The 18315-nt window shown below is 52.0% G+C and overlaps 1 protein-coding gene across 2 annotated transcripts in view; it reads right to left on the reverse strand.

The window, feature by feature from the left end:
* The window catches only part of HACL1 (2-hydroxyacyl-CoA lyase 1), a 172190-nt gene that overhangs the window by 41489 nt on the left and 112386 nt on the right, over window positions 1-18315 (reverse strand). For both annotated transcript variants that reach the window (XM_085630421.1, XM_085630420.1), the window contains exons 12-15: window positions 14329-14430; window positions 9682-9836; window positions 2471-2629; window positions 101-208 (exon numbers count right to left, since the gene is read on the reverse strand). In XM_085630421.1, coding sequence (XP_085486547.1) covers window positions 101-208; window positions 2471-2629; window positions 9682-9836; window positions 14329-14430 — 524 coding nt within the window. The remainder of the gene's footprint in view (window positions 1-100; window positions 209-2470; window positions 2630-9681; window positions 9837-14328; window positions 14431-18315) is intronic.

The raw sequence follows: 18315 nt of genomic DNA on the forward strand, positions 1-18315 counted from the left end.
GGCGTTCACAGAGATAAAGTAAGAGACTAGCAACTCATAACTCGCACACCACCTGCTACTATCACAATGGAGGATACTAGGTGATGCAGATGGTACTCACACTTTTGCTGGCTCTCCGAGCGTCATCATTTCCTTCCAAGAGGTTTCATTTACGCCATTGTAGATCCCGTTGTTGTTGACCACAATGATGAGCACCGGCAGGTTGTACCTGTGGAGTTCAGAGGAGACTACAGTTATGTTGACGCGCAATGGCCCTGGGCATCAGGCGCCTGCGCTGGACGCAAGGAGTAAAGTTGTGCCAGAAACCTCCAAACTCCTACCACACATCCTAAGCGACACCCCTGGCTCTATGGCTGCCCACGACATCAGGGAACGCGTGTTTTTATAATAAGCTGGTTAGAGCTCTCGGCACAGAGCTCGCGTGCCAGAGCCCAGAGGAAGGCTGAAAAAAGATGAAAATCAGGTAATGCACAGCTAACAACCTCCAAGTGCACCAAGACACCGGTCTTGTGGCAGGGGTGCTATAGATGCCCCTATAGATCTCCACGCCCCTTACCTGTGGGCAAGACCTCATGCGAAGGTCGCAACTGGATGGTAAAGGATTAACATAACAAGCCACACACACACAGCCACTCTTCAAGAGGACATGCAGGGCCTCCCACACAGGTTGCTTAGCCAGGGTTTCTTACCAGGGCTCTCTGGGTCTAAAGTCATGAAACAAAGATCACAGATCATGCTTTTGCAGATCTGTGTTGGGGAGGAGGGCGGTGGCGTCGGATTTTCGGTTCAGTTGCCTCAGAATACAAATATCTTGGGTTCGTAGAATATCAAAGTTAAAAAAAAAAAAAAACAGACAAGGACAATGATTATGAAAGGATGAGGTATCCAGTAAACAAGAGGGTTAAGGGGACAAGTGGAGTAGGTAAAAGTTCAACAAGTAAGCAAAGCTCATAGGTTTTGCCCTTTGGGACTCACTGGCTTCGCCAATGCTTGTTGGCAGTGCTGTGCAGCATCGGTAAAGAGCAAAATGGTTTTCAAAAACCCGGTCATTGAGTCAGCGCATTGCACGCGGGAGGGCATGCCACCGAATGACGTGGGCACCTTTTTATTTAGTTCTTTTATTTGCCAATTGGATATGGAAAATGCCACTTCGCACTGTAAATTAAAAAAAAAAAAAAAATCGATTATGCTAAAGTGCATCTTTGAAAGCAGAGGGGCACAGCAGCACGTGGGAGCTGCTGGGCCCTTCAAAAATTTTAAACATTTCAACAATAAATAATAAAACGACTGCAAGGGGTGGATGAGCAATGGAGGAACTAGTGGGGGGGGAGAAGTGGGGAGTGGTTGGGGTAGGGAAATGAAAATACAGCTGGTTGAAGGGAGAAGGTATTAGGAAGGAGGATGGAGAGTAACACACGAGGGAGAGAACACCACATTGTGCGGGGGATTTGACAGGGGAAAAGCACACGAGAGAAAGTAGCATAAAACACGGTAGGCAGGTATTTGGTGGGGAAGAGACGCACACGAGGGAGAGAGCCGGAAAACACATGCACTCTCATGGAGTGCTTAACGAAAAAGAAAAATCGTACTTCCCTAAAAGTGAGCAGTGGAAGGATAAGTCGGGCAACCAAAAGGATGGTAAAGAGGCTCTGCTCCAGGGGAGGGACAAACAAGAAGAGCTATAGAATAAGAAGCAAGCATATGAGAGTGACAATTAAGACAACCGATGATAAGCAGTGCAGGGGCTTTAAACGCACTGTAAGTTTTTGGTATGGTCCAGAAGAGGCTTTCGACTACAAGCAGCTCACAGCCCTTTCTGTCGGCGAAGGCTAGAAAAAGGCAGTGGTTCCCTCCTCCCCTCCCAGTCAAATCTAAATAATTAATTAGTTAACAAAGGCAAACCCTAAAGAAACCACCATTGGGAAAGCAAATAGTTCTTGTTTTGAAATGGTGCTACTCGACCATTTGGCTGTGCAAAGGTTTTCTGCCCTATGCGGTTTCACATGACCAAAAGAACGAGCTGTTTGCGGATAAGGAACAACAGCATCAAAAACAAAAGCAGGCCGAGGCAGCACGATGTGTGTTGTGTCAAGATGCACGCACATGTATGAGCTGGACCTGGTTTTCTTTTTAACTTTAAATGTATCATTGCAAGGTGGCAGTCAAATCTTGGATCAGTAAGTTACAATAATATATGCAAAAGCACATTAAAGAAATTAAAGAGTGGCTCAGTGGCAAATTGAAGAATTGTTTTCCCCTAAAATAAAAAAAGAAAGACTGAGGTGTGGGGGAGCAAAGGAGGAATGAATAAAGGAAAAGTTAGAGTCGGAGCACGGGGCGTGGACGAGCTGAGGAGCTGGAGGGAGGAGGGGTTTAATAAAAGCTACAGAGGACTTGTGGGGTGAGGCGCGGACATTACAACGAAAGGTCCACAGTGCATTATGAATCATATTGCTGAACCTCAACTTACCTACAGAGTGTCTCGGCCTCCATGCCAGAGAAGCCAAAAGCGCTGTCCCCTTCTACGGCCACCACACGCTGTTGCGGACTCTGTCCCTGAGCCACCAATGCGGCTGCAATGGCGAATCCCAAGCCTACTCCCATGGTCCCGAAGGTGCCGGCGTCAAGTCTAGAATAAGAAGGGGAACAATAAACAGTGCAGGGCCCTGGCTCCAGTGGGTGACCCTTCATTCTGAGGATAACCAATAATTACATGAAAGTTGGTCTTTCTCCCTCTAGATCTGGTCGCCTGCGTCTCTGTCCATCTTATTTTGTGTTCATTTGTGTATGTGTGTGTATGTTTGCGGGATGGGAGCCGTTAGGGTACGTTTAGGTGTACTGACAAAACCTTCCCTTTCTCAGATACTGAAAGGACTTGGATGGCTTGCAGTAAGTGGCAGTGACTCGTGTGTGTCCATCGCTGCGGTTTAATGTGCATCAACCTCCTTGTACGCCTTCAGCCTACTTGATTTCACTGCAAGTAAAAGCTAGAGAGACGATCTCAGAAAGCAAAACCATTTGCAGATGCATGTATTATCAGACAACAGTACATACACTGTGGCTGGAGGGCCTCTAAAAGTGTGAGTTTGGGGGCGTGGCCAAGATGGCGGGGTGAGCGGACGCTTCCTCCCGTAGCTCCTCCGGCCCGGCCAAGCTAAAGCCTTTTTGTTATGCTTTTCTCCCCCCGCTGAGGCTCAGCGCGGGAGAGGAGCGTGGCGGAACATCAGGGGCACACATCGGTGCTGTTTTGGTCCGGATCGCCCCGGGGGAACCCCCCCAAAAGTTCGTCTGAGATCAGGGGACGACGGCGGTGAGCCCGAGGGGCGGAGCGTATTGGAGAGCTGTCCGGGCGCCTCGGTTGGGCCTGGTGCTGAAAGCTGCGGTCTGGAGGGGATCTGGCCCGCCGCTCGACGGTGACTGAGGGAGCCTGGCGGGAAGGGGCCCGACGGTGTGGAGGGCTTGGGACGGGTGCCCCGGCACTCGGACTGGTGACGGCGACACCTGGCACTGCGGAGGCCCTGACCCCTAGCCGAGGTACGGCGGACTCCTTGTTGGGGCCGGATCATCTGGCCCCCTGTGCGTGACTAACGGGGGCCAGTGGTGGAACTTATTTCACGGCGGGGCACCTCGGAGGCCCCGGGGGTGTCGCCGGGCCTAGTCGGTGTGGCTTGCTCCGCCCGGCCGCCATTTTGTCCCCGAAGGAGCAGTGGTGGCGACCTCCGCTGAGCCCTGGATGCTGGCTGCACACGACCTCCCGATATTGCTGTCTTGACTACCGGAGGGATGAGCTGTTGGGACCCCCTCGCTGCGGCCCCCTTGGTTGTCTCACGCTAGCTCTTGCGGCTGACGGTGACCGGGCTCGGCCGCCATTTTGTCACCTGTGACGCAGCGACCTCACTTGTGGGGGATCCCCCGGCCCGAGTGCTTGCCGGCGGCTGAGCATCTCTGGGGCGCCTGGATCGGGGCCCGACTGCGGAGCTGACGATGGCTGGGAAAGGAGGCCCGAAGAAAGGGGACCGTACTCTGCCGGACATGCTTGGCAGGGCCCAGCACTTGCGGGACAGGACACAGCCCTCGCCGGGGCCCTCCCGGGCTCCGGCGGATGTGACTGGAGGGGAGCCACCCGTCACGAGGGCCTTCATGGAGGAACTGTTTAGCTCCCTCAGGGAGGACTTCCAGACACTGAAGCGGGAGGTGGCCAGCGAGGTCCGAGAAGTGCGCAGAGAGGTGGAGGGCCTAGGTGAGCGTGTGGAGGCGGTGGAGACGGAGGGCCAACAGCGAGCGGAGGAGATAGTCCACCTCCAGCAGGACGTTCTTCGCCTCCGGGAACAGTGTGTGGAGCTCCAGGCCCACTCTGAGGACCTCGAGAACAGATCTCGGAGGAACAACATCCGAGTGCGTGGCGTGCCGACTGCGGATGAGGGGTCCGATCTGGGGGGCTATCTGCGGGCCCTGTTCCGAGAAATCCTGGGGGAGGCCGCGGACTTTCCCATCAGCATCGACAGGGCGCATAGGGTTGGCCGCCAGCGCCAGCCATCGGCACCCCCACCGGACATTCTGGCCTTCCTGCCCGACTTTCCACTAAAGGAGCGTATCATGGCTGAAGCCCGCAGGAAACAGCCCCTGACCTTTCGGGATCGGCCGGTGGCGCTGTACCAGGACCTCTCTGCCATCACTCTACAGAAACGCAGGTCCTTTAGGATTGCCACTGACTTTTTGCGTGAGCATGAGACGCCGTACTCTTGGGGTCACCCCTTCCGCTTGATTTTTCGGTGGAACGGGGTATTGCATCAGCTACGCTCCTTGCAAGACATTTGTGGTGTCCTGGGGCTCACGGCAGCGGAGGAAGAGGGAGCTACGCCGTCGTGGAGGTCCTCGGAGGGACGGAATCGGCGGAGGTCATCGAGGCGGCGCTCAGCGACCAGTGCAGGGCGCCCGGACTCCCCGACCATTAGGGCGGACATGGCAGACGCCCTGAGGGCGGCGGCCGGGGACTCGATCGGCTCCTCTAGCGTGGCCTTGACGGCCTAACATACACTCCGGGGGGAGATGTCTTTAGCTTCTTAACATGCTTGGCACGGGGCGGGGGGGTTGGGGGGGAGCGGGCGGAGGTGAGTGGCTGGACGTCCACTTTGCTATTTTCTACGGACTTGCCCGTTTTGGGGCTTGACTGAGACTATGGGGTGTTTGAGTTTGGGGATGGCTAGTTGCCAAGGTTGTGTTTTGGGTGGGGGAGGGGGTTGTTTTGGGGTTGGGAAGGTCCCGTCCGATGCTGTCTTTGCCCGCTTTGTCTTGGCTTGTCCCGCGCTGCGGCCCCGCGCGCCCCACCCGCTGATTCCCTACCCATTGCATGGCGCTCCCGATCCCTGCGAGGAATGCCGGGCCTAAAGGTAGTGACCCTTAATGTTCAGGGTCTGAATAACCCGGTGAAGCGCAGGGCGATCCTGTCGTTGCTGGAGGGGACGCAGGCGGACATTTGCCTTTTGCAGGAGACACACTTATTGCCCCGAGACTGCCACAGGATGCGCTCTGCTAAGTTCCCCACCCAGTTCTTTTCCTCGGCAGCGAACAAGACGGCAGGGGTAGCCATTCTCCTAGCGAGCTCCTTTCGGGGGGAGGTGTTGCATAAGTGTGCTGAACAGAAGGGGAGGCTCCTTGCGTATCGCATGAGCCTGGGAGGCATAGCATTTACGGTTGGCTCCGTTTATAGCCCAAACGAGCACCAGGAGCGCTTCCTAGACTCCGCGCTGGTGGATGTCACTGCTTCCCCGGACCGACACGTTATCTTGGGCGGAGACCTCAACATTGTCTTTGACTCTGGGATGGACAGATCGGCGCAGCGCTTCCCGCAGACGGGGGAACTGTCCCAGGCTGGGAAGGCCCGAATTGCGGACATGGACTTGCATGATCTCTGGCGCTCCCTGCACCCCACGGATAGGGACTACTCTTTCTTCTCGCACGCACACCGCACTTACTCACGGCTGGACTACCTCCTGGTGAGTGGACCGATGCGTGCCGCTGCCACGGCGGCGGACATCGGGGTCCTGACCCTGTCTGACCACTCTCCAGTTATCGGCGTTTTCCAGTGGCCGGCGGCCTCCCCCTCTCGGGGGGTGTGGCGCCTCCGGGACACACTTCTACACAAAAAATCGGTGGTGCAACGCATCGGGGAGGTCATACAGGACTATCTCACTCACAATAGCAACACTGACACCTCGCAGGCGACACAGTGGGCGGCATTGAAGGCCGTCCTACGGGGGGAATTCATCTCTATCTCTGCAGCCGAGAATAAGGAGCGACAACTGAAGAGGGATGAGTTGACGGCTCAAGTTCGGGAGCTTGAGCAGGTCCACCGCCGTACGGGAGCGCCGAGGGTCTGGAGGCAGTTGAAGGCAGCGAGGAAGCTCCTCTCGGCTCTGGATCTTGATAGGGCGGAGTACGCCGCCTTACGTTTGAAACATGCCTACTACACTGGGGGGGACAGATGTGGCAAGCTCCTAGCACACCGGCTCCGGGTCGCGCAACAGCGCAGCGTCGTGAAAGAATTGGTGGGCGCGGACGGGGGGGTTGTCTCCGGGGACGCGGAAGTAGCGGAGTCTTTCCGCGGCTTCTACGAGGCGCTGTATGCTGAGGAGCCCTCCCCGCCACGGGAGACCGATAGCTATTTGGAGTCGGTGACCCTCCCGGTACTGGACCCGGCTCAGGCTGACCACCTGGAGCGGGACATCCATGTGGAGGAAGTGATTTCAGCTATTGCGCGGCTGAAACATGGCAAGGCCCCGGGCCCGGACGGGTTCACGTCGCTATTCTACAAGACTTTTTGCACGGCCGTGGCCCCTGTCCTTACGCGGCTGTTTAACTCTTTCTCCGCACCGGGAGCCATCCCTCCGGATCTCCTGAGGGCGACGGTCGCGGTAATCCCGAAGCCTGGGAAGGACCGGGCCCTTTGCGGCTCATACCGGCCCATCTCTCTCCTAAATGTCGACCTCAAGTTGTACACGGGGATTCTCGCAGCCAGGCTGGGTCCACACCTCCCCGACCTGGTGGAGGCGGACCAGGCTGGTTTTGTGCCCGGTAGACAGACGGTTGACAACACCAAGAGGGTGACACATGTTCTGGAGAAGGCCTCAAGGATCTCGGGGGAGCGGATGTTGTTGTCCGTTGATGCAGAGAAGGCCTTCGACAGAGTTCACTGGCCGTATCTTGAGCGGGTCCTTAAGAAACTGGGAATCGGCGATAAGTTCCGCACCATGGTATTTAATTGCTATAAGCATCCTTCAGCGTCGGTGCGGGTAAACGGGTGTAGCTCTGGTAGCTTTGCCATCGAGCGCGGCACGCGGCAGGGCTGCCCTCTCTCGCCGCTCCTGTTTGCCCTCTACATGGAGCCGTTTGCTCAGAGGATTCGTGACAATCCGGATGCTGTCGGGGTCCGGATGGGCCAGTACGTCCACGCCGTCAGTCTCTATGCGGACGATGTCCTGCTGACTTTGGACGACCCTAGGAGGTCGCTGCCTACTTGCCTCCGAGAGTTGGACGCCTTCGCGGGGGTGGCCGGCTTCAAAATGAATATGAGCAAGTCGATGGCACTGGACGTGTCCCTGGCTGCGGAAACCAGGAGGGATCTTCAACGGCTCTTCCCCATGCAGTGGTCCTCATCCACGGTGCCGTATCTGGGGATTCTGCTGGCGCCTACACTGTCGGAGATGGTTACGGCCAATTATGCCTCCCTCAGCAGGAAGATCAAGGACGAGCTTGGCCGCTGGAACAAGGGCCTGCTGTCCTGGCTGGGGCGAATCGCGGCGGTCAAAATGACGGTGCTGCCCCAGATACTATATCTTTTCCGGGCCCTTCCACTCCAACCCCCGGTGGGCTGGATACGACAAATGCAGGCTGACATCTCCCGCTTTGTCTGGCAGGGCCGCAGGCCACGCATGAAGAGGGTCCTCTCCACGCTTGCTCCGGAAGCGGGGGGTCTCGGCATTCCGGACCTCCGTAAGTACTTTCAGGCGGCACAGCTCCGCTATCTGGTGGAGTGGAGCAGGTGGGAGTCCGACAAACATTGGCTCTTCCAAGACCAGGCAGTGGCGGGCCGCACCTTACAAGAGGTTCCATTCCTGCGCCGCGCGCACCGCCCCGCTAATCTTTACGCTTCCTTTGTTACGCGGGTCCCCCTGCGTGTGTGGGACGCGGTCTGTGAGGCCCGGGGCCTTACCACCTTCCCTTCGCCGCTCACGCCCATTGCGGGCAACCCGGACTTCTCCCCTGGGATGGAGCCGGGGGTTTTCTCCCACTGGGTGCAGGCGGGCTGCAGGGCACTCTTCCAGATCTATGGCCCGGAAGGAGTGGTTCCTTTTCAGCAACTCCGCCAGGAGTTCGGCCTGACGGAGCTGGACAGATTGCGCTACATGCAAGTTCGGCATTGGGCCCTCCAGCCTCAGGTGCGTGCCGCCGCTGCCCGTCCAATTACACCGTATGAGCGGTGGTTGGCTACTCGGACCTCCGACGCTAAACTGATCACTGATCTGTACAAACACCTACAACCCCCGCCGTTTCACTACTACAATCCGGGGAGGGAGCGTTGGCACAGGGAATTGGGTAGGACACTCAGCCACAAGGAATGGGATAAAATTGCGTATCGGGCGCGGCACTCTGCATACCACACGGGCCTTACGGAAACCTTCACTAAAGTGTCCACATACTGGTACTACACCCCGGAGAGACTGTATGAAATGCATAGACACACTGACAAGGGGTGCTGGCGGAGCTGCGGGCAGGAAGGTACCCTTACACACATCCTATGGGATTGCCCAGTGCTGACCGCCTACTGGAAGGAAGTTCTGGACGAGGTGGATGAGCACTTTGGCATAGAGCTGCCGCGCCTCCCGGCGTATGTCCTGCTGGGCCTCCCCAATGACCTAATGTACCCACTGAAGTCCCGCAGGGGTAGGCAGATTGCGATAGCGCTGGGGTCTGCGGTTCAGAACATTCTGATCCACTGGCGCACATCCACCGCCCCCTCCATCACCGGTTGGTTGCACAGACTCTGGCATGTGCTGGGGATGGAGAAGCTGTCGCTTACGGTTGCGGGGGAGATAGACCAATTTGAGGAGCTATGGCAACCCTTTCTAGCGCTGCTGTCCACTGAATTCCGGGAGCTCACCTGCCCGAGGTATCTTAGGCTTCTCAGGCTGCGGCCGCCGGTGACCCCGGCGGACTAGCTTACATGTGAGATGGGGACCCCCGGCGGGGGGGGGGGGGGGCTGTGCGGGGCTTCCTGGTTAGGGCTACTTTGCTGCGGGACCATAGGACGGGGGGAGGGGGGAGTGTTGTTGTTTTTGTACTGGGAGGATGGGGGATGGGAGGGGGGGGACTGTGTTCTGTTGAGGGGTTGATTGGGGGGGGTTTTATTGCTCTGCTTTTGGGTGTCGGATACGCGCGTGGGATTCCACAGCTTGTAATTCTAGCGTTCATTTACTGTGTTCTTCCCTCTGAGCCAACGCTTCACCTATTGCCAACCCTCTGGAGATGCATCCCTTCTTCTTTGACTGTATTCCACGTATCCTGCCTCCTGTCCCCCTCCCCCATGGTTTGTTTTGTCTCAATAAAAACGTTTTAAACATAAAAGTGTGAGTTTACAATGCAAAATACACTCCAAACATCTCAGAACAAAGAAGCGCTCACCTGTGGCGAGGGTGGTAATTCTGCAATACCGTGCGGCCGATGTCCATGGTGTTCGCTCCTTCACTGACGATGATGCAGTCTTTGGGCAGCAGCTCCTTGATGTGGTGGAACACGGTGTAGTAACTCATGGGAAGAGCGGTGTCTGATGCAAGAGCCTACAGGAGAGATTGTAGAGTGCGTCACCTTCAGGGGTTACCAGAGGAGGCCAAGGAATGCTAATTTACAGACTATCGTAGGAACCTGCCAATAGAGCGGAACATCTGTGGCCCAATCCAGGGATACAGAAAATTCCATCAGAGAGATCACTGCAGCCCAGTCCATACAGGGCATGAACATGACAAAGACCCTCGGGTCCCAAGGACAACGAGGAGTCCTCTTGGCCATTGGGTCAGTATTCTAAGAAGTGTAGTTCTTGCCACGTGTCTGCCGATCGAGGCTATGTGTCACATTGCAACTGTCCCAGTTTAGCTTGTCTTAACCCATTTTCCTTAAATGCATATTATTAAAGATTATTTTCTTTTTCATATTTAAAGCACTGACTACCCATTTCCCTTAAATGCATGTTATTAAAGATTATTTTCTTTTTCATATTTAAAGCACTGATTGGTCATTTATGTAACCGAGTGAAGTTTCTTACGCTTCCAGCCGCGTCCTAGATTGAACTGCCCACATGCCCAAAGGAAAATGACCCGTTTATCCAATTGGAGCGCACCTGCAGTGGGCTCGGGGACACCTGTAGTACCCACATAGGATACTGCCCATAAGTCACTGAACAAGAAAAGGCCTGACTAGCGGAATCGGATTTCTGTACACCAGAGTGCAACAAATCCAAACAGTCCACCAGAGAAGAGTCACCTCCCAGACCTCTTCCCCTGCAGTGGATGAAGTACTGAAGTGCCAGGTAAAACCCAACTCTATTTGGCTCTACCTGAACAGTGCTAAATATAAAAATGGAATTCACCACCTTTGAGGGAAAACTGCTTGAGATGGACAAAGGCAAACTGGTTCTCAGCTTGCAACAATGGCGAGAAAAAAGGATCCGGTCATTCTGAAAATAAAGATAGGTCTTCCATAGCGGAGTACTTGAAAAGTGCCATCCGACTGCCCCATGGTAGAGCACTATTTTTCCCGGAGGGCAAACAATGGTGCGATCCAACCTCTTGTATCGGCAACTGGGTTCAGCAATAAAAAGAGTGTTGTAAATGGAACAAAGGAGTCTCTCTGGAGATATGTAGCCTGAGACTCTTCCGCTACCAGGGGTATCTAGGACTTGTTGATTCAAGTATAAACATAGAAGAAATACCCCACAGCAGGAGCAGGATATCTGCCTTCAGAGCCTCCAACTGCTTCCACTCAACTCTGCTCACAACACCCTACACCTTCCACATTGCGTTACCAACACGGGCCGCATTCGAAGCGGTCCCTACAGTCAGGCAGACAGGGCACAGAAATTAAATGTGAGGGATTGGAAGTCAGAACAAGCATTTACAATGCAATGGTCTCGGCATTGATAAAGTTAGAGCTATTGGCATTGCTCATGACATTAATTTTGTTTATCTTTTTGTTTTTAAAACATTTAAAGAAACTGCATTGTTATTTACAATGTCAATAGCTTAATTACTCTCAAATGCGAGACCTATTGCATTTGCACCCACACACAGAGCCACACACACAAAGCCACCCACACACACAGAGCAACCCCCACGCAGATATAAATAAAAATGCATGATGTCCAGGAGTTCGATGGCGGGGGGAAAAGGTTGTATGCAGGAGTAAGATGCGAACATTCCACAAACTTATACAGCTGCTGAGAGATTAGATAACGGTCTGAAGATATTCCAAAAACACTTGCAGGTATAAATAAAAATGCACGATGTCCGGGAGTTCAATGGAGGAGGGGCGGAGGGATGTATGCAGGAGTAAAGCGCTAACATTCCACCAAGTTCGACAGCTGTGGGGAGATTAGAGAAACTGCTGAAGACACGGCCAAAACATGTTGTGCTGGTCAGTTAAGCGAGGGTGTTTTTGCACCATACAGAGACTGCTAGCGATAGGGTGCCTGTGAGTGCCTCGCTGATGAATGTCCTGGCTACAAAGAACAGACGGAGACTGCTGCTTTAAGAGCGCTTGTTAGTGCCTCGTTAATGAATGAGATGAGCACCGTAAGTTCCAAATATAATTATATGCAGATACAGGGATATATGCAGGAGTAAGACGCCAACAGTCCACCAAATTATACAGCTGCGGGGAGATTAGATAAAGGGCTGAAGCTATTCCAAAAACACTTTGTGGGTGCTGGGCAGATATAAATACAAGCATTTGCAATCTAATAGGTCTCGCAATTAAACATAAAAGTGGGCACTGCGTTCAAAAAAGCGTGGCGCCCCCAATTACTCACAAAAGGGGGAAATCTTTAAAAACACACCACAAAGGAAAACCGAAAGGAGAAACCTGAGGTGGAGGCAAGGCTTCCCTTAAAAACATACATTATGAACTGGAAGCGCTAAAACTGAACAGTTAGGACTCTGTGTAAGCTGAAGGATCACCCAGAAGATGTTGCGTTGTTTGGAAATCTCTGACATTCCAAAGGGGAAACGTTAAAAATGTGTTTGCTTTTTTGTTGCTTTTCTTAAAATAGGGCGAGTACGGAAACAGCAATCGGCTCTCTGAGCTCGCGCAAAGGGTAATAAAACACAGAGGGTGGCGAACACAGATCTGCCGGTAGAGTAAGCAAGAATAAACAAATGTAAAAGTCGCACTGTAGATGCGATCGGGATGATTGTTTCTAGATGCACATCCCCGTAAAGGAAAACGGAAGATGAAGGAGGGGCCATCACACGCTAGACAGTGTGATGGCCAAATAGATAATTGGGAGGATTGCTACCAGATGCACGTCTATGTCCAAGAAAAGTGAACTAAACACCAGAATGCCATAGTCGTACTCACTGTTTGATGTTGTCCCCTAACGCTTCGCTCACTCTTCTTGGCTGCTTCCAGCTCGCTCACAAGTCGCCATCTTTGAGCCCACCCGCACGACTTCTCGCAGAGAGAAAGATTGAAAACAGAAAAACACCGCCGAACAACAAACAAAAGTGCGCCTGCTCTCCTCAAAATTTGTTTAAACAAGCAAAAAAAAACACGCCCACCAGAGAGGTTTCGCTCTGAGAGGTTTAGCCCAAGCTCCACTAACAAGGCTGGCGCATTTGCGCGCTAATCTTGCAGACTTCTGTGAAGCCGGGCATTGTCTGACAGAGAGCTGTGTGTCGATTGTGCTGGCTTGCCGTCTGAGACTGGGAGCATCTGCTACTTAATGCACCCCGCTCTCCCCACCCCATCTCCCGAGAGCCCCCTCCTCGACTCGCCCAGGGCCTGGGAACGGAGGCAGTTACCAAGCTCATGTCTGTGTCTATACAGCGCCGTGTCATGGGTTCAGGCCTGCTGTCTGATACGGAACAAGAAAGGGGGAGAGAAAGAAACACGACAGAGAGAGAGAGAGACAACTGCCTTTCTCCGAGGTCAAGCAGAAATGCCTCGGAGAAACGCAGTGTCGTTTTCGGAATCTGGGGTGTTTTTTTCTTTCTCTCCTCTTGCCATTGGGTGGAATGTTTACATTCCAGAGGAGAGAAAGAATCGGAAAAAAATACGCCCCCGAATCCGAAAAGGACGGGGCTTGTTTGGAGAGACAAACCTCTTCTCCAATGGCTGACCAGCATTTAAGAGGCCAGCCAATGGAGAAGAGGAGAGAAGAGAGGCGGGTTCAAGCCCCTCTTCTCCAAGTCATTAAATCTCGCGAGCAAGACTGCACAAGCGCAGCCTTCGCTAGCCGAGACCTAAAAAGGACCCAATCTATGTGACAGGCGCTGCAGACAACGACCAACAGTAACAAAGAGAAGGCGGCCAAGAGAAGTGGATTACAATAATCGGAGACCAAGAAAGAAGCTGGAACAGGAGGGTCCTGCCTCTGTGAAATTCCACAACTCGTAACCGGACATAACAGGAGCAACATCCTAAGAAGAGGTCTATTGACAAGGGCATGTGAGGCCTTCTGTCTTAGCCAGCCAGGATGAGTGACCGGGGACAGGAATGAGTACTTTGTCAGGGATCTGGAGAAGACAGAGGAACTTTGAAGGCAATAACTTTATCTAGGAGTAGAAAAGGCGAGGGAGGATAGAGGTGAAGAGAATAGTCTGCAGAATATGCAACATCAATCGGGACGGACTGAGGCGCTTCGGTAAAAGGATGAGAATCTGATTTTTTAAAGGTGCAGTGCTTAATTTGTATTAAAAAAAAGAAGAAGTGCCAGGGCCCTCGTCAGGGGGCCACTGCAGCTCGCACCACTCATTGCCCGTGCCATGCTGCCAATGGTTATATAAACTCCGCTACTAGCCATCACACTCCTACAAGTATGACAATTCGGACTATTTCGGCCCCCCAGGTATAAGAATGGATTGGGCAGCAGGTTATGAATATTGAATTAAATATTAACTGTTGTTGTGGTCACCTCCAAATTAGCCCAGACGGCGCCACCTTGTGGCAGAGTGTCACATACCCCAGTGTTGACAATTTATTGCCGGTGCCGAGCAGCGGAAACCACCAGCTCAAATTAAGCACTCTCCTAATGTGCTCCCAAGAACTCTTACTCCTTACCTTGGAGGATTCCACGTTTGCCTTGATTTTGCCCCTGAGCGACCCCCACCAATCAGAACTGCTAGGAAACTTCCACGAGAACTGCCCCAAGTGCTCCAAAATCTAAAAGAGGGAAACGAAAACACAGCCTTCAACACAAGCTATTTCTTGTTCCATTATCTGATCATTTTCCGATACTTTAAACTAAACTGCTTTATCACATAAATCACACGTTTTATTCACTTCATTATAAGCTCATTAACAATGGGCGGGAGAGTCAACAACTATCAGTACATTTCCGTGTATACATCAAAGAAGAAATCAAATATGGATTCACTTCCAACACACAAGGAAGGTGAATAAAAGCTGTGCCAACAACACATGCCAACACAGCCCACCTATATGTAAATTATCTTAAGCATACTATACAGTGCAATCTACTGATATAATTGTCAGTGAGAGAGAGAGGAAGGACGCGACATACAATACGCAAAACTAAAGGAAAAATTCGCAACAAAACATAGGTCATCAGATGGTGTAAAATACCAGAGAAACCCAAACAAGATCTCGCAAAGCCAACAGTTCTGCATTTTGCTTGGTGGAAAATTGTTCTGAATCTTCACAGGAGAGCTATCACATGGGCAACTGTTCGCACAAGTATGTGTAAACACGCACGCACACACACACCCCCCCCACCCCCCCCCCCCACCTCAGACTGTGCTAGTTTCTTTCACAAACCAGTAGAACCCCCCCCCCCAATCGCTCCACGACCCCGCATGGCTCTGGATCCTGGCAGCACCGGCGGTCCCGGGACGGCTCTCGGAGCTGCTCCAGGAGATCATGTCGCGACCCGAGTCGTTGGGGGGGGTCCCACAAGCAGAAGAATCCAAAGAATATGAAGTGTTTGACTTCCCACAGCCGGTCCAAATCATCAGACCAGAGGGGGGGGGGGGGGGGGCGGCGGCACTCTAGGCCTCGCTCTGTGGTGAGCCTGTGCCAGGGTCTGCGCTGCACCTCCAAGACTTTCCCAAAGTGACCCTCACCCAAATCGGAGTTTTATGAGGCCATGCATCTCATATTTGGGCAGCCCGCCCACTATGGCATGCATTCAGGCCCCACAGGTGTGTGAGGGGCGCCGTACTGGCTCTCTGCCAGCGGGTCCGCCCATAGCGCCAGTCGAGTCCCCTGGATCCGGTGCTGGATCCGGAGAGGGGCCGTCTCTGAGAGACTGCGACTTTGCTTGACGCCTGCCACGGTGCCCTAGCGGCAGACACCACCGAAGCGCCACAGCAGCGCACTCACAAGTTGCCGCTGTGTCTGCTGGGCCTGGGAGAGTCGTTAGGGTGCAACTAGTTCATCCAGAAGGCCAGTTACTGCCAAAAGTAGAAAATCGCTGAAACTGCTGTTCCAGGTGACTGGACTTCCGTCACACCCGAGAGGACTTCGCGGGATGTCAAGCCCTGTGGCCAGCATCGCCTCACCCAGCATGCGGACTGAGGAGCAGCCCCTGGAAGATCCCCGTCAACCGCACAGCATCTGCGGCATCCTGCATCCCATGCGTCGGAATCACTCCAAGGAAGTCCATGGCAAAGGACCACTGACGCTGGAACTGGACTGGAGACTGCGCCTCTCGTGGAGGTAAATGCTTCGTGGACCTTGTTGGTCCAACTGACTGGCTCCATGCTGGAGTTGGTCGTGTAAATTAACTGCAAGTAACTGCATTGATACTTACCTACGTTTTTCTTGAATAAGTTTCTAAATGTCAAATTCATTGAATGTACCAGTGCTGGTTTGTGGTTGAATAAAAAGTGTTGATTTAGTATATCTTGCACAATCTGTATCTCCGGAACCCTCCGGTGGATCTTTTTCATTTTAGTGTCAAATATTACATCAAAATCGACTGTATTTGTTTTATAGATTGGTGTTGAATTTCAATGGTTTTGGTGCTGTTCAAATGCTTGACACGTGTTATTGTATGGAAGCCTTGCTGCTCAGAGCCAAAGCTGCCCAGGGTTGAGCTAAACATTTAACAAACGAAACCTAATGGCCCTAAAGGGGTTGGTAAGTGCCACGCCATATAACTCCCCATTTCCTCACACAATACATTTGAAATTCAGTCGCTAACAAATTACCTTTACAACTTTTGAGAGACTAAGAGAGATAAGAGGAAAAATGCATGGACATAGTCTCTGTGGGACAGGAACGGGACAGACTAGGTTCCATCCCTTAAAATGAACTGGAAGACAGACAGTCACATTAACAAAATACACAAACACATAGACACCCACAGGTGTTCGTGTCTCTCCCACTCACACTCATTCACTCATGTAATTCACAGAATGCACTGAACACAACAGCCCTCATGGCTGGTACTACAAATGCTGAAACTGGGAAATTCGACCAGATAAACGTCTGAAAGCAGTTACAGTCTCAAAAGGTCAATGAAACAGTTCCAAATGTTCCACCGATTCTTTCAGTTAATTCGTTTACAGCTGAAGCATTGATTTTACTCCTTAAAAAAGGCCTGTGCTACAGCTCAGATCAGGTACAGTCAGTATATGTGTGTGGAAATTGCCACCCCTAGCACTGTTTATGCAGGGGAGCAGCCTTTACCACGAAATGCAAGTACAATGTATTTTTTACATTGAAATGACTTTTACCACACTAGTCTTTACCAAGCAAGTCTTTACAAAGCATATATGTTTTTATTGGCGTCTGTGTGGTATTTAGTTCATATATATTTTAAGGGGGAATAAAAAAGGGTGGTTGAGGGGTCCCTCCCCAAAAAGTAAACCTGTTCTCTGCATAAATGTAATTAAAAATAAAATTATATATATATATATATATATATATATATGATATATATTTTTTTGGGAACAATATTGTTTTAAGATTTATTGTATAATTTTTTAACAGTAGATGGCAGTGTTAGAATATGACTGGATTTTTATGTAACTAAGCGTGGTAAAAGTGTGCTTGGTAGTGGATTGCGTGGTAAACGTAGGTCAGATGCGAGTAAATTGAAATGCGTGGTAGTGGTATGGGTTTGAAAATCTGCATTATAAAAACGTGCGTGGTAAAGTAATGCGCGGTAATGTCATACAACCTTAATGCACTGTGGATAGTGGGAAACGGTGGGGCCTATTCGGTTTTCTAGTCCCATCTCTCAGCAGCCTTGTATACAACAGAGTGCAACAGTCTGTCCTTACTACTTACTTCTGAATTGCTCCCCCGGACTATTATGTTTTTTACCCTTTGTTATTTATGTTGGAAAGTACTCCTTTCTGACATAGCCCTCCCCCCCCCCACACACACACTTTTTGCTTGGTTCATGGTGTGACTTTGACTGGAAGTGCACCGAGTTCCTGTTAACCAGGTCCCCAGTGCCAGATTTCTTTTCCGAAATTTTACAATTGCTCCCCCAATTGACAATGCTTTTAGCACCCTCTATAAGTCCCTAGTAAATGGTACCCCTGGTACCTAGGGCATAAGGTACTAAAGAGAGCCCCCCAAGGGCTGCAGCATGAATTGTGCCACCTGAGGGACCCCTCCCGAAACTCATGCAGGGTTGCTATCGCAGGCTGCGTGTTTTAGTGCAGTCCAAGCGGAAAACACGACCTGACATCCCTGTGTGTCAGGCCCTAGAATACTGCATGCAGTACTTGCAAGTCACCACTACTGCAGGCGTTACAGCCCGACAGCAGGGTGCTTGGTATTACATGTGACGGCATATACCTGCATGAGCAGATATGCTGGCCCGTGTGCTGGTCAGTTCCATTACTATAATTAAATAAATAATCTGAGTCGTCAGATTATGAGAACCTAACCAAAGGGTGTGAGGAAAGCACTTGTTTCCTGAAAAACCCAGGCAAAAGAAAGAAAGGGCAATTCCTTTCTTTAGTCCCCTCACTCACCAGGGTTTCCCCACGGTGACATGCTTCATCATTGGGGTCCTCTCAGTCCTCTACGGGCTGAGGCGTGCTGCGACTTGCGGATTTACGTAGGAGC

The sequence above is a fragment of the Triturus cristatus genome, chromosome 10, assembly GCF_964204655.1.
Source record: "Triturus cristatus chromosome 10, aTriCri1.1, whole genome shotgun sequence".
NCBI classification, from domain to species: domain Eukaryota; kingdom Metazoa; phylum Chordata; class Amphibia; order Caudata; family Salamandridae; genus Triturus; species Triturus cristatus.